The 23,870-nt window shown below is 40.4% G+C and overlaps 1 protein-coding gene across 1 annotated transcript in view; it reads left to right on the top strand.

Annotated features, from left to right (window-relative positions):
* Positions 1-22,489, top strand: part of LOC124795226 (vitellogenin receptor-like) — a gene marked incomplete in the record, with an annotated part of 212,927 nt that extends 190,438 nt beyond the window's left edge. Inside the window, 1 exon segment of the mRNA XM_047259148.1 lies at positions 21,924-22,489. Coding sequence (XP_047115104.1) covers positions 21,924-22,068 — 145 coding nt within the window.
* Between the last annotated feature and the right edge of the window lie 1,381 nt (positions 22,490-23,870).

Raw genomic sequence — 23,870 nt, 5'->3', positions numbered from 1 at the left:
CTGGTACAAAAAGGAGTTTACTACTCCAGCATTAAGCTGTTCAATGCTCTACCACTACATATCAAATGTGTTCATACAGAACTGCCAAAATTTAAACAAGTTCTCAAAGATTACCTGACAGAGAAATCTTATTATACTGTGGATGAATACCTGAAAGAAAATGTATACCATCACTAAACTTATTGTGTCTAGAAGTAGTTCAATTGATTTTATTGTGCATTTAGGCATTAGCGCACTTTTTGTAACAACAGATTGGCTGTACATGTATTTACTCTTGTAGGTCTAATATCTGATTTAACTTTGTGCTCTTATCTTTAACCTTTATTTGAAACTCCTTTTTCTGTCAAATGGTAGTTATGTTATCTAGCTGACATTGTATCTGTTACTTTATTTATAGTATGTCTTACTTAAACTATGTACAATTTTCCATTGAATTGCCCTTGTATTTATTGTAAGTTTAAATTGAAACCTGTACAATTTGACACGTTCCATATCCTTGTGATTGACTCACTAACTGGATCTACGGAACAAGAAATAAATAAATAAATAAATAAATAAATAAAATATGTTCTTCAACAATGAGTCACCTACAATAAAGAATTCATTTTCTGTCTTATTATAATGCTCCTTTCTGTCTTATTATAATGCTCCTTTCTGTCTTATTATAATGCTCCTTTCTGTCTTATTATAATGCTCCTTTCTGTCTTATTATAATGCTCCTTTCTGTCTTATTATAATGCTCCTTTCTGTCTTATTATAATGCTCCTTTCTGTCTTATTATAATGCTCCTTTCTGTCTTATTATAATGCTCCTTTTTGTGTCTTATTATAATGCTCCTTTCTGTCTTATTATAATGCTCCTTTCTGTCTTATTATAATGCTCCTTTCTGTCTTATTATAATGCTCCTTTCTGTCTTATTATAATGCTCCTTTCTGTCTTATTATAATGCTCCTGTCTGTCTTATTATAATGCTCCTGTCTGTCTTATTATAATGCTTCTGTCTGTCTTATTATAATGCTTCTGTCTGTCTTATTATAATGCTTCTGTCTGTCTTATTATAATGCTTCTTTCTGTCTTATTATAATGCTTCTTTCTGTCTTATTATAATGCTTCTTTCTGTCTTATTATAATGCTTCTTTCTGTCTTATTATAATGCTTCTTTCTGTCTTATTATAATGCTCCTTTCTGTCTTATTATAATGCTCCTTTCTGTCTTATTATAATGCTCCTTTCTGTCTTATTATAATGCTCCTTTCTGTCTTATTATAATGCTCCTTTCTGTCTTATTATAATGCTCCTTTCTGTCTTATTATAATGCTCCTTTCTGTCTTATTATAATGCTCCTTTCTGTCTTATTATAATGCTCCTTTCTGTCTTATTATAATGCTCCTGTCTGTCTTATTATAATGCTTCTTTCTGTCTTATTATAATGCTTCTTTCTGTCTTATTATAATGCTTCTTTCTGTCTTATTATAATGCTTCTTTCTGTCTTATTATAATGCTCCTTTCTGTCTTATTATAATGCTCCTTTCTGTCTTATTATAATGCTCCTTTCTGTCTTATTATAATGCTCCTTTCTGTCTTATTATAATGCTCCTTTCTGTCTTATTATAATGCTCCTTTCTGTCTTATTATAATGCTCCTTTCTGTCTTATTATAATGCTCCTTTCTGTCTTATTATAATGCTCCTTTCTGTCTTATTATAATGCTCCTTATTGTCTTATTATAATGCTCCTTTCTGTCTTATTATAATGCTCCTTTCTGTCTTATTATAATGCTTCTTTCTGTCTTATTATAATGCTTCTTTCTGTCTTATTATAATGCTTCTTTCTGTCTTATTATAATGCTCCTTTCTGTCTTTTTTTGTACATTAAACTGGTCCATTTACATTTGTTTGGTTCTTAAGTTTCTTTTTCTTTTGCAATGGTGGCTGAATTTTTTCATTGTTTGTCAGTTGTATCACTCCGCGTATTTGCCGAAGTAGGTCCATCTAATACTGAAGTTTTTCACATGCACAATACTTTTCACGTTTCAATGCAATATTTCCTTTCTTTAGTGATGTCAGTTCTGCTTTCAGAGCATCAATGTCACTTTGAAGTAGATGAATAATTTCGTCCTTAAAACTTTGTGCGGATGTTAGTGGCGCATTTTCATCACTAGTGTAGTCGAGGCATGTCCACTGAATATCATCATTTATAAATTTCAGACACACGTTTGCGCACTTCTCGTGTAACCAAAAGTTGCACTTAATGCATCGAATTCCTTTGACTACACGTTTTTTACACTTTCTGCACGAAGAACCATTTAATTTAAACTGATTTTGGAGCATCCTATCACCACACAATCCTACCGGCGCCATATTTGAAGGAGCATGAGTACTTGGGTAAATGTAAAACTAACTAAAGCAATGTAATTAGGACTGTTATAAACCATAAAGTGTAAAATATTTTAACGCATTAACTCATTTGTAATCAGACATTTGAAACTGACTTGTACATGGGAGTCTGATTCTTTAAAGAATATAACTTGAACAGTAAGGATCTAAGAACTGACTGTGGGACACCATACTGTCATTGATGATCATTATTTTAATAAATAATACTAGCCTATCTATGTTCAGGGTGTATACAACCCGGGGCAACCGGGAGATCCAGGAAAAACCTGAGAATTTTTTCATCCAGGAGAACACTGGGAAGAACCTGGGAATTTTTTAGGATTCTGGGAATTTGTCATGTTTTCTCTTTTGTTTTCCTTCAGTTAAGTTTTTATGATTTTGACTGGTAAGAACTGATACTCTGCCAAAGGATATTACTATATCCCGGTACTACAGAATAATACTTCAACAATAAAACATAAACAAAAGGAAAAACGAAAATAACTTAAATTGCAAAGGAAAGGCGCCATATACGACGACACAAACAGTGCTCATGCAAGCGTCTTCTAACAGCAAAATGTATCAAAGGCTCTAGGAAGTATATGCAGTGCTTAATAACAACAAATTGCCCCTGATGAGTGTGCAGTCACAACTGTTTACATTAAATTCATTTTAGCAGTTACGAGTGGGCTCATGCATATGCGCAGTTGAGTCGCGTTCCAGTAGTAGATTCTCCTGCTTTTGGTTACAGGAATATGGTTGTTTGCTGTGCAATCAGTTGCAGCAAGTAGCTAGATGCTACCGGGAAAAGGTGGCACCAAATTCGTATTCTTGAGGAAAAAAAAAATGTCACAAAGCGCCTAGCATCCAGCGCATGTTGGTCTATCGATTATTCATATAATTTTGAAATGCATCCTTGTTGGTTTTTGAACATTTTTGAGCATAGCGTATGTGATGTCTGTGTCAGGAGAAACCTCGTCGCATCTAGAAATCAACTTTCTGCAGACAAAAGGGAATGAGACTACACGAGCTGAGTGGAGTAAAGGCGAACAGATGAATGCCAATCTCTGGCTGCTTACGTGGTTGACTGGGTTTGCGAACGATCAGCGTTGTTTTAATTATTAGTGAAATCCAGAGATTCAGACTGACTTGTACATAAAATGACTAACAGGAATAACAGGTGGGAAAGATTACATATTATCTTTTCAGTGTATCCAAGAAAGTGAAATTTTGACAGATAATTTTTGGCCAGATGGCTACACTAGTAAGGACTAGTTGTACAGTCCCAGGCTACCAGCCGCTTAAGTTCTATTCTGGAAGTAATGCGGAAAATGTGTTGTAGGAGCATGTAACAATGCCTAACCGGAGAATAATTGCGGGATAACTAAACCTGTGATTCTGGCAGGGTTAGTGAAGTTAATCAGCAAACAAATTTTGACAATGGCATGAATAGCTACAGAATTATTGATGACAAGAGTGTTTGTTAGAACGAGGAATGAGAAGAAACGGTGACATCACACAAATTATGAAAGAATAAGACGATTCCAAATTTATATAAAAATTTCGTAATACTATTTTTTGATCTCGTGCTTCAGAAACTGATGCATATGAATGAAATGTGAAACTATTTCTTAACATAAATCTTTTTGCTTGTAGTAGGCCTAATAGGCATTTGATATTGGTACCTCATAAAATGTATTCTGTCATGTTATAAAAATGACCATTTGTGCCAAAACAATCTCGTTTATTTGGTGTGTGTTACAAAATTGCTGCAATATTAGAAAGGCCTAATGTGTTATTTCTAGCAGAAAGTGACAAAATAGACATAATCAGATTCAGAAACCACACCAGTGTTGGGTCTTATTTGTATTAACAGCTTTTTCAGTATTACATAACGATATTTTGATTTTTCATGTAGCAAAACTTTTGACGAACTATGATGAGGTAATAGATCATTTCGCAAAAAGGAAAGCACGACCTGTAAAGCTGTAGCAATACTAGAGAGAAAAAAATGCTAGGAGCTAATGTGTACTTACTTTCTTGCTTGTTTCTTGTCTTTACTGGTTTTATGTACCCTATATTTAATTTTATGTCACACAAAACTGCAAGATTTTTTTAAAGAGAGGCAGGCTGCCAAACCAGCCGACTGGGAGCAGGAGAGGCACCACAGGACATTTCAGTGTCCACTGTCCTGAATATAGTTTGAGGGTATTCATTACAAAATTTACACGTTCCAATTCCACAGAGCGAAACAGTGACGTGCTATAGAAGAATGCTGTACCAAGAGGCTTGCCAATGCACTTTAGCACAGTTAAGACAAAATAACATGTCTTACAATTCCTCGAACACACGTTTCATGTTTCAGACTTTTTAGAAAAATGTGAGCTACAAGATGAACATACTTTTGGAAATTCATTATTATTATTTCTATTTTTCTCAGACCTTAGGTCTGGTTAAAAATTGAAAGTGACACGGACCTTCATCAATCGTGACTTCCTTTTAACTGTATGGTATATGTTACATTGTATTTAGAAACTTTCGGGTTATTGAACATGTATCAATAATTACAGATTTCTGTAGTTGTATATATACGTTTGGATGTAGCTGTATTGCATTGATGTACTGGTGGATATTGTGTGGTATGACTCCTGTAGTTGATAGTATAATCGGTATAACATCAACTTTATCCTGATGCCACATGTCCTTGACTTTGTCAGCCAGTTGGATGTATTTTTCAATTTTTTCTCCTGTTTTCTTCTGTATATTTGTTGTATTGGGTATGGATATTTCGATTAGTTGTGTTAATTTCTTCTTTTTATTGGTGAGTATGATGTCAGGTTTGTTATGTGGTGGTGTTTTATCTGTTATAATGGTTCTATTCCAGTATAATTTGTATTCATCATTCTCCAGTACATTTTGTGGTGCATACTTGTATGTGGGAACGTGTTGTTTTATTAGTTTATGTTGTATGGCAAGTTGTTGATATATTATTTTTGCTACATCGTCATGTCTTCTGGGGTATTCTGTATTTGCTAGTATTGTACATCCACTTGTGATGCGATCTACTGTTCTATTTGTTGTTTGCAAAGTCTGCATTTATCTGTTGTGGTATTGGGATCTTTAATAATATGCTTGCTGTAATATCTGGTGTTTATTGTTTGATCCTGTATTGCAATCATGAATCCTTCTGTCTCACTGTATATATTGCCTTTTCTTAGCCATGTGTTGGATGCGTCTTGATCGATGTGTGGCTGTGTTAGGGGTGCTTGCCATGTAGTGTTTTCTTTTTCCAATTTAATTTCTTCATATCTGTTGATGTTATGTGATCTAAAGGGTTGTAGAAGTGGTTATGAAATTGCAGTGGTGTAGCCAATGTGTTTATATGAGTGATTGCTTTGTGTATTTTGCTAGTTTCTGCTCGTTCTATAAAGAATTTTCTTAAATTGTCTACCTGTCCATAATGTAGGTTTTTTTATGTCGATGAATCCCCTTCCTCCTTCCTTTCTGCTTAATGTGAATCTTTCTGTTGCTGAATGTATGTGATGTATTCCATATTTGTGGCATTGTGAGCGTGTAAGTTTATTGAGTGCTTCTAGGTCTGTGTTACTCCATTTCACTACTCCAAATGAGTAGGTCAATATTGGTATAGCGTAAGCATTTATAGCTTTTGTCTTCTTTCTTGCTGTCAATTCTGTCTTCAGTATTTTTGTTAGTCTTTGTCTATATTTTTCTTTTAGGTCTTCTTTAATATTTGTATTACCTATTCCTATTTTTTGTCTGTATCCTAGATATCTATAGGCATCTGTTTTTCCATCGCTTCTATGGAGTCAATGTGGTTATTCAATATGTAATCTTCTTGTTGAGTGTGTTTTCCCTTGACTATGCCATTTTTCTTATATTTGTCTGTTCAAAAAGCCATATTTATATCATTGCTGAATACTTCTGTTATCTTTAGAAATTGGTTGAGTTGTTGATTTGTTGCTGCCAGTAGTTTTAGATCATCCATGTATAGCAAATGTGTGATTTTGTGTGGGTCTGTTCCAGTAATAGTATATCCATAATTTGTATTATTTAGCATGTTGGATAGTGGATTCAGAGCAAGACAGAACCAGAAAGGACTTAATGAGTCTCCTTGGTATATTCCACCCTTAATCTGTATTGGCTGTGATGTGATATTATCCCCCCCATGAACCATGGACCTTGCCGTTGGTGGGGAGGCTTGTGTGCCTCAGCGATACAGATAGCCGTACCGTAGGTGCAACCACAACGGAGGGGTATCTGTTGAGAGGCCAGACAAATGTGTGGTTCCTGAAGAGGGGCAGCAGCCTTTTCAGTAGTTGCAAGGGCAACAGTCTGGATGATTGACTGATCTGGCCTTGTAACAATAACCAAAACGGCCTTGCTGCGCTGGTACTGCGAACGGCTGAAAGCAAGGGGAAACTACAGCCATAATTTTTCCCGAGGGCATGCAGCTTTACTGTATGATTACATGATGATGGCGTCCTCTTGGGTAAAATATTCCGGAGGTAAAATAGTCCCCCATTCGGATCTCTGGGCGGGGACTACTCAAGAGGATGTCGTTATCAGGAGAAAGAAAACTTGCATTCTATGGATCGGAGCGTGGAATGTCAGATCCCTTAATCGGGCAGGTAGGTTAGAAAATTTAAAAAGGGAAATGGATAGGTTGAAGTTAGATATAGTCGGAATTAGTAAAGTTCGGTGGCAGGAGGAACAAGACTTCTGGTCAGGTGACTACAGGGTTATAAACACAAAATCAAATAGGGGTAATGCAGGAGTAGGTTTAATAATGAATAGGAAAATAGGAATGCGGGTAAGCTACTACAAACAGCATAGTGAACGCATTATTGTGGCCAAGATAGATACGAAGCCCACACCTACTACAGTAGTAAAAGTTTATATGCCAACTAGCTCTGCAGATGACGAAGAAATGTATGATGAAATAAAGAAATTATTCAGATTGTGAAGGGAGACGAAAATTTAATAGTCATGGGTGACTGGAATTCGTCAGTAGGAAAAGGGAGAGAAGGAAACATAGTAGGTGAATATGGATTGGGGGACAGAAATGGAAGAGGAAGCCGCCTGGTAGAATTTTGCACAGAGCACAACATAATCATAACTAACACTTGGTTTAAGAATCATGAAAGAAGGTTGTATACATGGAAGAACCCTGGAGATACTAAAAGGTATCAGATAGATTATATAATGGTAAGAAAGAGATTTAGGAACCAGGTTTTAAATTGTAAGACATTTCCAGGGGCAGATGTGGACTCTGACCACAATCTATTGGTTATGACCTGTAGATTAAAACTGAAGAACCTGCAAAAAGGTGGGAATTTAAGGAGATGGGACCTTGATAAACTAAAAGAACCAGAGGTTGTACAGAGATTCAGGGAGAGCATAAGGGAGCAATTGACAGGAATGGGGGAAATAAATACAGTAGAAGAAGAATGGGTAGCTTTGAGGAATGAAATAGTGAAGGCAGCAGAGGATCAGGTAGGTAAAAAGACGAGGGCTAGTAGAAATCCTTGGGTAACAGAAGAAATATTGAATTTAATTGATGAAAGGAGAAAATATAAAAATGCAGTAAATGAAGCAGGCAAAAAGGAATACAAACGTCTCATAAATGAGATCAACAGGAAGTGCGATCCTGCTAAGCAGGGATGGCTAGAGGACAAATGTAAGGATGTAGAGGCTTATCTCACTAGGGGGTAAGATAGATACTGCCGACAGGAAAATTAACGAGACCTTTGGAGAAAAGACAACCACTTGCATGAATATCAAGAGCACAGATGGAAACCCAGTTCTAAGCAAAGAAGGGAATGCAGAAAGGTGGAAGGAGTATATAGAGGGTCTATACAGGGGCAATATTATGGAAATGGAAGAGGATGTAGATGAAGATGAAATGGGAGATATGATACTGTGTGAACAGTTTGACAGAGCACTGAAAGACGTAAGTTGAAACAAGGCCCCGGGAGTAGACAACATTCCATTAGAACTACTGACAGCCTTGGGAGAGCCAGTCTTCACAAAATTCTACCATCTGGTGAGCAAAATGTATGAGACAGGCAAAATTCCCTCACACTTCAAGAAGAATATAATAATTCCAATCCCAAAGAAAGCAGGTGTTGACAGATGTGAAAATTACCGAACTATCAGCTTAATAAGTCACAGCTGCAAAATACTAACACGAATTCTTTACAGACGAATGGAAAAACTAGTAGAAGCCAACCTCGAGGAAGATCAGTTTCGATTCCGTAGAAACACTGGAACACGTGAGGCAATACTGACCTTACGACTTATCTTAGAAGAAAGATTAAGGAAAGGCAAACCTACGTTTCTAGCATTTGTAGACTTAGAGAAAGCTTTTGACAATGTTGACTGGAATACTCTCTTTCAAATTCTAAAGGTGGCAGGGGTAAAATACAGGGTGCATAAGGCTATTTACAATTTGTACAGAAACCAGATGACAGTTATAAGAGTCGTGGGACATGAAAGGGGAGCAGTGGTTGGGAAGGGAGTAAGACAGGGTTGTAGCCTCTCCCCGATGTTGTTCAATCTGTATATTGAGCAAGCAGTAAAGGAAACAAAAGAAAAATTCGGAGTAGGTATTAAAATTCATGGAGAAGAAATAAAAACTTTGAGGTTCGCCGATGACATCGTAATTCTGTCAGAGACAGCAAAGGACTTGGAAGAGCAGTTGAATGGAATGGACAGTCTCTTGAAAGGAGGATATAAGATGAACATCAACAAAAGCAAAACAAGGATAATGGAATGTAGTCTAATTAAGTCGGGTGATGCTGAGGGAATTAGATTAGGAAATGAGGCACTTAAAGTTGTAAAGGAGTTCTGCTATTTGGGGAGCAAAATAACTGATGATGGTCGAAGTAGAGAGGATATAAAATGTAGGCTGGCAATGGCAAGGAAAGCGTTTCTGAAGAAGAGAAATTTGTTAACATCCAGTATTGATTTAAGTGCCAGGAAGTCATTTCTGAAAGTATTCGTATGGAGTGTAGCCATGTATGGAAGTGAAACATGGACGATAATTAGTTTGGACAAGAAGAGAATAGAAGCTTTCGAAATGTGGTGCTACAGAAGAATGCTGAAGATTAGATGGGTAGATCACATAACTAATGAGGAAGTATTGAATAGGATTGGGGAGAAGAGAAGTTTGTGGCACAACTTGACCAGGAGGAGTGATCGGTTGGTAGGACATGTTCTGAGGCATCAAGGGATCACCAATTTAGTATTGGAGGGCAGCGTGGAGGGTAAAAATCATAGAGGGAGACCAAGATATGAATACACTAAGCAGATTCAGAAGGATGTAGGTTGCAGTAGGTACTGGGAGATGAAAAAGCTTGCACAGGATAGAGTAGCATGGAGAGCTGCATCAAACCAGTCTCAGGACTGAAGAACACAACAGTGATATTATCTGAATTTGTTTGGATATTAAGTGTGGTTTTCCAGTTTTTCGTTACTTTGTTTAGGAACTGTATCAATTTAGGATCCACTTTGTATATTTCCAATATTTGTAGTAACCATGAGTTGGGGTGCACTATCAAAAGCTTTTTGGTAATCAATGTATGCGTAGTGTAGCGACCTTTGTTTAGTTTTAGCTTGATATGTCACCTCTGCATCTATTATCAGTTGCTCTTTACATCCTCGTGCTCCTTTGCAACAGTCTTTTTGTTCTTCATTTATAATTTTGTTCTGTGTTGTATGTGTCATTAATTTCTGTGTAATGACTGAAGTTAATATTTTGTACATTGTTGGTAGGCATGTTATGGGGCGATATTTAGCTGGGTTTGTTGTGTCTGCTTGATCTTTAGGTTTCAGATAAGTTATTCCATGTGTAAGTGTATCAGGGAATGTGTATGGGTCTGCAATGTAACTATTAAATAATTTAGTTAGATGTGAATGTGTTGAGGTGAACTTCTTTAGCCAGAAATTTGCTATTTTATCATTTCCAGAGGCTTTCCAATTGTGCGTAGAATCAATTGCTCGGGTGACTTCAGGCGTTTGTGGTATCATCTTGTACGAGTCTGTTTCTGCTTGTATCCACCGTGCATGCCTGTTATGTTGTACTGGGTTTGACCATATGTTGCTCCAGCAGTGTTCCATGTCTGCTATGTTTGGTGGATTGTCTATTTTAATGTGTGTGTTATCTATTGTTTGGTAAAATCTCTTTTGGTTTGTGTTGAATGTTTGGTTTTGTTTCCTTCTATTTTCACTTTTTTTTGTACCTTCTAAGTCGTTTGGCCAATGCTTGTAATTTCTGCTTCTTTTCATCTAATTGCTCTATTGCTTCTTGTTGTGAGATTTTACCTAACCTTTTTCGTTTTTTGTCTGATATTTCATTTCTTATAAATTGTGTTAGCTGTCCGATGTATTTTCTCAGTTTTTCTATTCTGATCTGTAGCCTGTGTTGCCATGCTGGTTATGTGGGTTTCTTCTGTGTGTTGGTTGGTTCTGATCTCTGCCTAGTATGTATATTTAGTGTAGTGAGTGCTCCTACATAAACCAGTAGTTGTAGCTCTTCCATAGTTGTATTTTCATTTATTTTGTTGAGTATGATTGTGTTGATAGTTGTTATTGTTCTTTCAACTTGTGGGTTATTTGGTGGTCTATGCAAGATTGGTCTAATGTCTGTATTTGTGTCTTTGTATTCTATATATGTCAGCTGAAATTTCTCTTCTATATCTAATATGTGTGTCACTTCGTGTTCTATTTGTGCTTGTTCTGGTGGCTGTCTTAAGATTTCGTTTTCCTCTGATTGCGTAATTGACGCGTTTTGTTCTTTGTTTGTTTTTCTCTGGGATGTTTGAGTCCATTACTGTATTTTCTTCTTCTTCTTCTTCTTCTGATTGCACATAATTTTGTTCCAGTATTTGTTGTACTTGTTGTTTGATGTTTTCTAATTCTGACTGGGGTATCCTGTTATTTTTTATTATTACGCGGATCTGATCAGCTAGTCGTTGTTCTGTTAAAAATTTTAATTCCGGGTATCTGGTAATAAATGTTGTGTATACTTGTGATCTGTATCCAGTTGTGTTGGTTCCTAGGTTTGTTGCTTGGTAATAACAGAACATGAGGTGTCGATTAACTTCATCTGACCATCTCATCCTCTGTCTTTGTTTTCCTTCTAGGGTGGTTGCAGGAAGCATATCCTGCAAAACACCTCTGTTTGGATTTAAATCATTTTCCAGTTGGCTAGCAGTGTCGTTACCATTGTGGGCGGGCATAGGGTTCAAGCGTCGTCCCCGACCATGACAGCGCTTGTCTGAGGCTTCATTAGTTCTGTCCTGAACCAACTAATCACACTAAAAGGGGGGTTAGCCCCCTTAGTGGTTTGTTCTTTTCGTCGCCTTTTATGACTGGCAGAACATACCGGAGGCCTATTCTTTTATTATTATTATTATTATTATTATTATTATTATTATTATTATTATTATTATTATTTAGTATCGACCCAGTTCACAAATATCGTAGATTGGGGGCGGGTGTGCAGAGCAGTCCGAGTTACATGACGCGTGTTTACATATAGTGATTTTGTTGTTTCCCCTTCGTTTCCTCTAATGTCAAATGAAAACAAAATGGATATCAGTGGCTGGGAGCTATCGAGTGAATTAAAATATATTCACACAATTACAGAAGGCTAAAATATGTTACTAGTTTCAGATTTTATTTTATTTCCACCTTTCTGACAGTCAAGCATTAATCGCCTTGCAGAGCAATGAAGTTATTTTTGTCTGTTTTCTAAAGAAATTTGACTTTTATTAACCTTTTCCACAGAGGCAGTGAATATATTTGAAACTAAGTGATTAATTCAACAGTACTGGCCAGTTTCAACTGTTTGCTGCATTTCAAGTGCATGTTTTCATCCTCTAGCACGTATGGCATTATGCCATAATAAAGAACCAAACAAGATATAATACAGTACTGGTGCTCCAAGAAAATTTACATCCCAAAAACCACACTGAAAAGCTTATTTCAGGTCAGGGTCTACTTCACTGGGAATCTGGACATACGAATGTGCACTTTAAGTATGCACTTTAAATGTGCACATTGTAGTATGGTTCACAAAATTCCGATGCTCTTGGAGTATTCTCTGATGTCTTGTTTCTTTTATGACATAATGTATGATCTTTTAATGTTTTACACATACGTACGTACATATGGGCTTCCTACATCATGGTAGCTGTGCAAGCGCAGTGTTGCCTGTTATCTGCTCTCTGACAACTGCTGAAACAAACCTATTTCTAACAGGTCGCAGGAAAATATTGCGAATGGCACTTCGAAAAGCATTACTTTGAAAGTAAATATCCTTGTACGTAAGTTGAACTATGTGCAAGAATGTACCAGGAATTTCTTAAATTGCAGAGCATTTGACTCTCATTTAAAAATCCACTCGTTGATGACGAGCAACTTAGAAGAATTTTGAACCCTTAAAAGCAGCCGTTCATGTCATCATTAAAAATTTTACTGGCACGTTTGTGTGATGTATCTTAAAGTGTAATACCCGCAAAAAAGATCATTATTATATGTGAAATCTTAGCTTCTATTGCATCTTATTAATCATAGAGACCAATATTATATGTGAAAGCTTTGCTTTTCTTGTAGCAACATTATGTTGTTGTTGTTGTTGTTGTTGTTGTTGTTGTTGTTGTTGTTGTTGTCTTCAGTCCTGAGACTGGTTTGATGCAGCTCTCCATGCTACTCTATCCTGTGCAAACTTCATCTCCCAGTACCTACTGCGGCCTACATCCTTCTGAATTTCCCCCCTGCAGGTCCGGGGTAAGAATAGGCCCGAGGTATTCCTGCCTGTCATAAGAGGCGACTAAAAGGAGTTTCAACTGTTTCGGCCTTCCATGTGATGGTCCCCCTTGGGGTTTGACCTCCATTTTTCAAAATTCTACAGAAGTACGAGCCTTTTGGGGAAGGACGCCTTACGTGGTGTCTCACTGGTCCTCAGTGCACTAAGACCTTGACACTCAGCATTGTAATGGCGTTGCAACCACACCCACTATTCCTCAAATTGGGCCTAAACACCTGATGGGTTGCACAAGTTATGCCCATAGTGCGTCCCCATCTGCACCTACGCTCATGATGGACTTTCCATGGCACCCAAAATCCAGCACGGTAGCTAGCCCGTTGTGGTGGGGTCATCATGACCCTCTAGACTGTAGCCCCCTGACAACACAGGGATCGTACTGCTGATGCCTGAGCTGCACCCTCCCCACGTCGACCAAGGAGTAGATGCCAGTCTCCTTGGGGCATCGGGACTCCCAGCAACGGTCATCCTGCCAGTTGGCCCTTGCTGAGGCTGGGTGGCGCCCGTGGGGAGAGCCCCTGGTCGGAGTGGGTAGTATCGGGGCTGACGTTTCACAGATGAAACGTCAACACGTATCAGGTCGCTCAGCGGCCGAGTCTTTTAAAAGGAAAGGTACTGGTTCTAGTTCTGGTTCTCCTGCCCTTTCCCCCTTGGCCACTCCCTGGGAGGAAGGACAGGCCCGCCGGCATGGGGTGAAGTACTTTCCCCGCTATTTAGTCTGTTCTCGGACCGATGGGGGGACGTTCGCCACCTCAAAGTCCATGTTCTTTGTCCAGCACATCGAGGATATCTTCAGGGAAATCGAGGCTCTCAGTAAAATGCGTTCGGGGTCCGTTCTTATAAAGACCACCTCCGCCACACAGTTGGTGGCGCTCCAGGTGTGCGACCGACTAGGGGACATCCCAGTGTCCATTGTCCTGCGTCTGGCACTGAATAGGATGCAGGGGGTTACTTTTCATCGGGACCTCCTGCTGCAATCTGATGAGGTGCTCAGGGCCAACCTGGAGCGCCGATGCGTGCATTTCGTCCGGCAAGTCCAGTCCGGCCCCAAAGACCATCGCATCGACACCGGGGCCTTTATCCTCGCCTTCGAGGGGGACGTTCTCCCGGAGAAGGTAAGGGTGATGTGCTACCGGTGCGACGTGAGACCTTACGTCCCGCCTCCTGTGCGCTGCTTTCAGTGTTTGCGCTTTGGGGACATGTCGTCATGGTGTGAGGCTGAGCCCCTTTGTGGCGATTGTGGATGTCCTCTTCGTGAGGAACATACATGCACCCCACCACCTCGGTGCGTCAGTTGTCCTGGCATCCACTCACCTAGATCTTTAGACTGCCCCGCGTATAAGATGGAGAAGAAGATTCAAGAATTAAAAACTTTGGATCGTCTCTCTTATTCTGAGGCCAGGAAGAAGTATGACCGCCTCCATCCCGTGACGTTGACAACTTCGTTTGCCTCAGTCGTGTCCACTCCTTCCACAGTGTCCTCACCCCTATCCTGTGCTCCCTCCACCTCCTCACCCCATCCAGGGTCTATGCCTCCGCCTCCCAAATCCCTCACTTCCAAATCCTCCTCCCTCGCGGTCCCTGCCCCCTCTGCCCCAGGGGCCACCCTTCCTCCTCCTCCCCCTCCGCCGCCTGAGAAGCGATCCTCTTCTCAGGCGTCCATCGGGGAAACGTTTCGGACCCCGGCTTCCAAGGTCCGGCATTCCAAAACGGACCCCGCGTGTGAGGACCTTCTTCGGGTCCAGCCCACCATCCCCGTGCCTCATCGGACTTCCAAGAAAGCCTCCAAGAAGTAGTCTTTATCCTCCTCTCCGCCCCGGCACGTTTCGTCTGACGCTCCATCCGTCCTGTCAGAGAGGCTCCCTCTTGGCGGATGTCTTCAACCATCTCAATCTTGTCTGCCTCAATACTGGCGCCCCGATCTTCCTCTCGGATTCCACTCATACCTACTCCCACTTGGACCTCTCGATCTGTTCTACCACTCTTGCCCGTCGGTTCGAGTGGTATGTCATTTCTGACACCTATTCGAGCGACCACTTCCCCTGTATCGTTCGTCTCCTGCACCACACCCCATCCCCACGTCCTTCGAGCTGGAACATACTGAAAGCTGACTGGGGACTTTACTCCTCCCTGGCGACCTTTCCGGACCACGATTTTCTCAGTTGTGATAGTCAGGTCGAATACCTCACGGCTGTTATCATCAATGCTGCCGAACGTTTCAATCCTCATACTACCTCTTCTTCACGTCGCGTTTCCATCCCCTGGTGGAATGAGGCTTGTAGAGACGCTATCCGTGCTCGACGACGTGCTTTACGCACCTTTCGTCGCCATCCTACGTTGGCGAATTGTATTGGATACAAACAACTCCGAGCGCAATGCCGTAGAGTCATCAAAGACAGCAAAAAAGCTTGTTTGGCCTCTTTCACCAGCTCCTTTAACAGTTTTACTCCCTCTTCTGTCGTCTGGGGTGGCCTGCGCCAGCTGTCGGGCATTAAGGCCCACTCCTCGGTACCTGGCCTGACTTCAGGTAATGAGGTCCTTGTTGATCCTGTGGCTGTCTCCAACGCCTTTGGCCGCTTTTTCGCGGAGGTTTCAAGCTCCACCCATTACCACCCTGCCTTCCTTCCCAGGAAAGAGGCAGAAGAGGCTCGGCGACCTTCCTTCCACTCGCTGAATCTGGAAAATTATAATGCCCCCTTTACTATGCGGGAACTCGAACGTGCACTTGCACTGTCCCGGTCATCTGCTCTGGGGCCAGATGCCATTCACGTTCAGATGCTGGCACACCTTCCTCCGGCAGGCAAAAGCTTCCTTCTTCGTACCTACAATCGCATCTGGACCGAAGGTAAAGTCCCCATGCGTTGGCGTGACGCCGTCGTTGTTCCTATACCCAAACCCGGGAAGGATAGACACCTTCCTTCTAGTTATCGCCCCATTTCTCTTACAAGCTGTTTCTGTAAGGTGATGGAGCGCATGGTTAACGCTCGGTTAGTTTGGATTCTTGAATCTCGACGGCTACTTAGCAATGTTCAATGCGGCTTTCGTCGCCGCCGCTTCGCTGTTGACCACCTTGTGACCTTGTCGACATTCATCATGAACACCTTTTTGCGAAAGCGCCAAACGGTAGCCGTGTTCTTAGATTTGGAGAAGGCTTATGATACCTGTTGGAGAGGAGGTATCCTCCGCACTATGCACAGGTGGGGTCTACGCGGTCGCCTGCCCCTTTTTAGTGATTCCTTTTTAACGGATCGAAAGTTTAGGGTACGTGTGGGTTCCGTATTGTCCGACGTCTTCCTCCAGGAGAACGGAGTGCCTCAGGGCTCCGTCTTGAGCGTAGCCCTTTTTGCCATAGCAATCAATCCAATTATGGATTGCATTCCACCTAATGTCTCAGGCTCTCTCTTTGTCGATGACTTCGCGATCTACTGCAGTGCCCAGAGAACATGCCTCCTGGAGTGCTGCCTTCAGCATTGTCTAGACAGCCTATACTCATGGAGTGTGGCAAATGGCTTCCGGTTCTCTGAAGAGAAGACGGTTTGCATCAACTTTTGGCGATATAAAGCGTTCCTTCCGCCATCCTTACATCTCGGTCCCGTTGTTCTCCCATTCGTGGAAACAACTAAGTTTCTAGAGCTCACACTGGACAGGAAACTTTGTTGGTTTCCGCACGTCTCTTATTTGGCGGCCCGTTGTACACATTCCCTTAATGTCTTCCGAGTTCTTAGTGGTTCATCTTGGGGAGCGGATCGCACTGTCCTGCTTCGCTTGTATCGGTCCATAGTCCGATCGAAGCTGGATTATGGGAGCCTCGTCTACTCGTCTGCTCGGCCATCCCTCTTACGCCGTCTCAACTCCATCCACCATTGGGGGTTACGTCTTGCGACCGGAGCATTCTACACTAGTCCCGTCGAGAGTCTTTATGCTGAAGCTGCCGAATTACCATTGACCTACCGGTGCGACGTACTGCTTTGTCGGTATGCCTGCCGGCTGTTGTCAATGCCCGACCACCCCTCTTATCAGTCCTCCTTCGCTGATTCTCTCGACCGTCAGTATGGCTTGTATGTGTCTGCCCTGCTGCCCCCTGGAGTCCGCTTTCGTCGCCTGCTTTGATAATTGGTTTTTGCCCTCCCTACCACCTTCAGAGAGGGTGAGAGCCCGACACCACCTTGGCTCCAGGCTCCGGTTCATATTTATCTCGACCTCAGCTCGCTCCCGAAGGAGGGTACTCCAGCTGCAGTGTATTGCTCACGGTTTGTCGACCTTCGTGCTCGACTTGCCAGTCACACCTTTATTTACACTGATGGCTCCAAAACTGCCGATAGTGTCGGCTGTGCCTTTGTCGTCGGGGCCGGCAGCTTTCTGTGGGTTCCCGGCCATGTAGGAGTGCCTGGGAATGAGGCTGCTAATGCTGCAGCCAAGGCTGCAGTCCTCCTGCCTCGGCCAGCCTCCCATTATGTCCCGTCATCGGACATTAGTGGGGTTGTTTGTCATCACTTCAAGGAAACAAGCTCCAGGCAGTAAAACCGTTCCCAACTGCTTGGACAACCTCCTCCCGACCATCTCGGCGAGAAGAGGTCCTTCTGACCAGGTTGCGGATTGGGCATTGCCGGTTTAGCCACCACTACCTGCTCTCCGGTGACCCAGCCCCACAGTGCCCTTGTGGTCATGCCTTGACAGTGCGCCATGTTTTATTGTCGTGTCCCCGTTTTAGTCAATCTCGTGTTGTCCTGTCTCTGCTATCTACTTTACAGGATATTTTAGCTGATGACGAGCAGCTGCTCGTGTTCTTCATTTTATTACTTTGACTGGCTTGTCCAAAGACATCTAACTCTTTCACTTATTTTATCTGCATCTTTGTAAGAAATTTCTGGTGTCCCTCCCCCCCCCCCCCCCCCCCCCCCCTTGAGTTTTACTAGATTCTCTGTGCAATTCTCTTTCACAATTGTGACTGGGCACTAATGACCCCAGTAGTTGAGCGCCCTTAAACCACAACCAAAAAAAAAAATCCTTCTGAATTTAGTGTATTCATCTCTTGGTCTCCCTCTACGATTTTTACCCTCCACGCTGCCCTCCAGTACTAAATTGGTGATCCCTTGATGCCTCAGAACATGTCCTACTACCAACCGATCCCTTCTCCTCGTCAAGTTGTGCCACAAACTCCTCTTCTTCCCAACTCCATTCAATACCTCCTCATTAGTTATGTGATCTATGAAAGCTTCTATTCTCTTCTTGTCTAAACTATTTATCGTACATGTTTCACTTCCATACATGGCTACACTCCATACAAATACTATCAGAAACGACTTCCTGACACTTAAATCTATACTCAATGTTAACAAATTTCTCCTCTTCAGAAACGCTTTCCTTTCCGTTGCCAGTCTACATTTTATATCCTCTGTACTTCGACCATCATCACTTATTTTGCTCCCCAAATAGCAAAACTCCTTCACTACTTTAAGTGTCTCATTTCCTAATCTAATTCCCTCAGCATCACCCTTCTTAATGTATACCCCCCTTCCAAGACACTATCCATTCCGTTCAACTGCTCTTCCAAGTCGTTTGCTGTCTCTGACAGAATTACAATGTCATCGGCGAACCTCAAAGTTCTTATTTCTTCTCCATGGATTTTAATACCTACTCCGAATTTTTCTTTTGTTTCCTTCGCTGCTTGCTCAATATACAGATTGAATAACATCGGGGATAGGCTGCAGCCCTGACTGACTCCCTTCCCAACCACTGCTTCCCTTTCATGCCCCTTGACTCTTACAACTGCCATCTGGTTTCTGTACAAATTGTAAATAGCCTTTTGGTCCCTGTATTTTACCCCTCCACCTTCAGAATTTGAAAGAGAGTATTCCAGTCAACATTGTCAAATGCTTTCTCTAAGTCTACAAATGCTAGAAATGTAAGTTTCCCATCCTTAATCTTTCTTCTAAGATAAGTCATAGGGTCAGTATTGCCTCACGTGTTCCAACACTTCTACAGAATCCAAACTGATCTTCCCTGACGTCGGCTTCTACCAGTTTTTCCATTTGTCTGTAAAGAATTCGCGTTAGTATTTTGCAGCTGTGACTTATTACACTGATAGTTTGGTAATTTTCACATCTCTCAACACCTGATTTCTTTGGGATTGGAATTATTATATTCTTCTTGAAGTGTGAGGGAATTTCGCCTGTCTCATACATTTTGCTCACCAGATGGTAGAATTTTGTGAAGACTGGCTCTCCCAAGGCTGTCAGTAGTTCTAATGGAATGTTGTCTACTCCCGGGGCCTTGTTTCAATTTACGTCTTTCAGTGCTCTGTCAAACTGTTCACACAGTATCATATCTCCCATTTCATCTTCATCTACATCCTCTTCCATTTCCATAATATTGTCCTCAAGAACATCGCCCCTGTATAGACCCTCTATATACTCCTTCCACCTTTCTGCATTCCCTTCTTTGCTTAGAACTGGGTTTCCATCTGTGCTCTTGATATTCATGCAAGTGGTTGTCTTTTCTCCAAAGGTCTCTTTAATTTTCCTGTCGGCAGTATCTATCGTACCCCCTAGTGAGATAAGCCTCTACATCCTTACATTTGTCCTCTAGCCATCCCTGCTTAGCAGTATCGCACTTCCTGTTGATCTCATTTATGAGACGTTTGTATTCCTTTTTGCCTGCTTCATTTACTGCATTTTTATATTTTCTCCTTTCATCAATTAAATTCAATATTTCTTCTGTTACCCAAGGATTTCTACTAGCCCTCGTCTTTTTACCTACCTGATCCTCTGCTGCCTTCACTATTTCATTCCTCGAAGCTACCCATTCTTCTTCTACTGTATATCTTTCCCCCATTCCCGTCAATTGTTCCCTTATGCTCTCCCTGAAACTGTGTACAACCTCTGGTTCTTTCAGTTTATCATGGTCCCATCTCCTTAAATTCCCACATTTTTGCAGTTTCTTCATTTTTAATCTACAGTTCATAACCAATAGATTGTGGTCAGTCCACATCTGCCCCTGGAACTGTCTTACAATTTAAAACCTGGTTCCTAAATCTCTTTCTTACCATTATATAATCTATCTGAATCCTTTTAGTATCTCCAGGGTTCTTCCACATATAGAACCTTCTTTCATGATTCTTGAAACAAGTGTTACCTATGGTTAAGTTATACCCTGTGCAAAATTCTACCAGGCAGCTTCCTCTTTCATTTCTTAGCCCCAATCCATATTCATCTACTAAGTTTCCTTCTCTTCCTTTTCCTGCTGTCGAATTCCAGTCACCCATGACAATTAAATTTTCGTCTCCCTTCACTACCTGAATAATTTCTTTTATCTCGTCATACGTTTCATCAATATCTTCATGATCTGCAGAACTAGTTGGCATATAAACTTGTACTACTGTAGTAGGTGTGGGCTTTGTGTCTATCTTGGCCACAATAATGCGTCCACTATGCTGTTTGTAGTAGCTTACCCGCACTCCTATTTTTTTATTCATTACTCTTGCATTACCCCTATTTGATTCTGTATTTATAACCCTGTATTCATCTGACCAAAAGTGTTGTTCCTCCTGCCACCGAACTTCACTAATTCCCACTATATCTAACTTTAATCTATCCATTTCCCTTTTTAAATTTTCTAACCTACCTGCTCGATTAAGGGATCTGACATTCTACGCTCCGATCCGTAAAACGCAATTTTTCTTTCTCCTTATAACGACGTCCTCTTGAGTAGTCCTAACATTATGTATATTAATTAAAACTATTAACTTTCCCTGTTTGCGTGTTCATGCTACTTAAGTGATGTTGCTGTTGGCTGACTACATCATGTGTCCTATGCTCTGAATATCGGCTGGCGAGATCACGTGACATGAGCTATGACTGGCTTACAAAAGCTCATCGCAATCTCTATTTCAATGATTCAGAAAGTAACACATGGTGTTTGGTGGAATCCCAATGTATACTTTCGTAATACGAAAATACGCAGTGTACATGTTGCTGCCCATCAAAGATGTTTTGGAAATACGTCTTTTTCCCATAGTTTTGTTTCCAAAAGTGCCGAGAAATTCTATGTCCGTGTATAAAACGAGAATCATAACCATTCAAAGGACTGATAAGTTTTGCAGTTTGCAGAGGAAATATACTATCACTTAACATGGAAAAAGTGCGTTTTCATCTGGGAGAAAGTGTATTTTTTTTCCTTGTCCGCCTGTACACCCTGATGTTCAATTTGTGTGACCTGAAGCCTCTCTTGTATTGTTGTAACACACATTTATGGTATTACTTGGATTCCTGTTAGTGTCGAAAGGTTGGCATCACACTCAAGTTCGTTTGGATTTGGTGTTATTTGCTTGATTGATTCACATATGTGAGCGTGTTCTAACACGCGTGCGCCTATCTGTCTGGTGGGGGTTAAATTTATAAATGGGATCCCAGTTTGTCTGTCTTTCCAGATTTGCAAGGTAATTTTGAGATTAAGAATTTTGCACAGGAACTGCCTTCTTGAATCCTGTCTGATTGAGATCTCTTGAGTAAGCCTTTCTTTTATATTTTATGTGGATAAGTTTCTCCTGTTGATCTCATCCTAAATGTGTACAGATGCAGTTCAGGCTGAAATTGAGAATGACTTAAACTTGATCTTGTTAAAGATAAATTTTTCATTCAAAAATATTCAGTTAATTAACTTACTTCCTTGGTTGATACATGTCACTGTAATTCTTTTTCAGGATTTGCTTCAAGAAATCTGGATTTACTGGTAGTAGGCAACCTACATCTGCTTCAAAAAGTGCCAGAGCTTCTTATTCCGCTGGACAAGAGTTTGTGAACCTACTAGAGGGTGATTTCATCTCAGATCGTACAGATCAAGAGTGAATGTGTCAAGTCACTATTTCAAACTTTGCTTAAAAAAGATATGTGTTAAGTTCCACATGGTACCTCTCCAAAACTACAATGTTTTGATTTTCTGATATTTTACAAACCTCTCTAAATGAGAGTATTTATGAAAATGTTGTAACCATAGGGAAAATTGAAAAAAAGAAACCAAAAGTGATGGAGATCAAAGTTTATTTTCAATAAATATTGTTTTTCCAATACTAAAAGACATAATACACACACTTCTTAGCTTTTCATTCTTTAAATCAAACTACAAAAATTTAACGTTTTGCAAATTTCAAAATTATTTTGAAAAGATGAATAGTCACAGGATGTTGACTGTCTTGAAAAATGAAGTGGAAGCCTTACTAACTGTCAGCTATGATTTTAATGCATGAAATTCTTAAACTGTCAAAATATTTGTGCATAAAGATGAAAGAATCTGAAATTTTTTGGTTATTTAGAAATTATTTTCTCCAAAACCCCCATCCTAAATGTTCATAATTTTCATGGTGTGTTAGTTGGTCATTGTACTTAAGTAAATTTCGTGCAAAATGGGTATTTTTGAGTCAAAATAATTACTTTACAACATAAGTGAGTGGGAAAACAATTCATTTTTTTCAACAGCATTTTATAACAAAAATTAAATACAGAAAATTTATACCCATTTGTCTTTTTATGATATTATTCACAAATTGCTATTGTCATCTGTCATGACTTTACTTAGTGACTTTCCATGGATTGAAATTGCCTGCAATGTTAACAATCAACACTGCACTGTTGAAAAGAGTTCATTTGGCTTTTTCCATCTGCATCTCTTTGAACCTGGATAGCCGAGCTGAATTTGCACATGGTCAAGGATGATACAACAAGGCAGTACTTGGGAAAAGAGAATTGCACACTGATCCTTTGATGGTGGCAATTTGAAAGCATTAGCAGGACCATGAGGCGTAATAAAGGAGACAGTTATATCTTGCAGCTCATGACACTTATGTCATATACACAAAACGAAGTGGATCACTACAAAGTATTCTAATGTATACTGTGGTCTCTACATTTCATAAACAGTAACGGGCTGCATTTTGTGGAGACCCATTATTGCAATGTATGTGCCACTCTGGGATGTAACCCAGTATTGAATTGATTCATTCTTATCACAGGCTTCATATTGGACCACTCTTCTTTCTTTTTTAAATGGAATTCCCTTAATACACATTCATTTAGAATTAAGTGTTTAATATTTGGTACTAACATGAATATGGCGTGTACAAATCCACTAGCATCTCTAATAGCATCAACAAGTTCATGCTTCAGCTTGAATCAAGTTGCAAAATGTTCAGACACCACCTACTCCATGAAATGCACTTTTTCCATCACCTGTTGCTGAATATATGCATTTTTTGTCTTAATTTGTGTACTACAGTGTTGACCCCTCATACAGCTGAAAGTGGTTTTTAAAATGAGATTCTGTACTGTCAGTCACATACACATACTTAACAAATGCGTGGCGTCTGGATTCTATGCCATCAGGTATCATGCTGACAGTGTAGCATTCATGTGCACTGTCATGAATGAGATTATCACTGACAATACAAAACAGTGTGATGTTCCAAGGAAGTCAACAACACATGTGAATATTGATACCTGTAATGTGTGCCAGTGGTAAGTTTGAATTTCGTTCTGCAAACCAACAGCCCAGTTCTCAGCCAAGTCGAAATGAACTAATGTCAGTATTCTGAGATGTGGCTGATTTTTACTTCTGCTATGGCCCATCTCTGAATCTCCAGATACGATGGTGAGCT

Source organism: Schistocerca piceifrons, chromosome 4 (genome assembly GCF_021461385.2).
Source record: "Schistocerca piceifrons isolate TAMUIC-IGC-003096 chromosome 4, iqSchPice1.1, whole genome shotgun sequence".
Lineage (NCBI taxonomy): Eukaryota > Metazoa > Arthropoda > Insecta > Orthoptera > Acrididae > Schistocerca > Schistocerca piceifrons.
The sequence above is the reverse complement of the archived record's forward strand: the minus strand, read 5'-3'. Positions and strand labels throughout refer to the sequence as shown.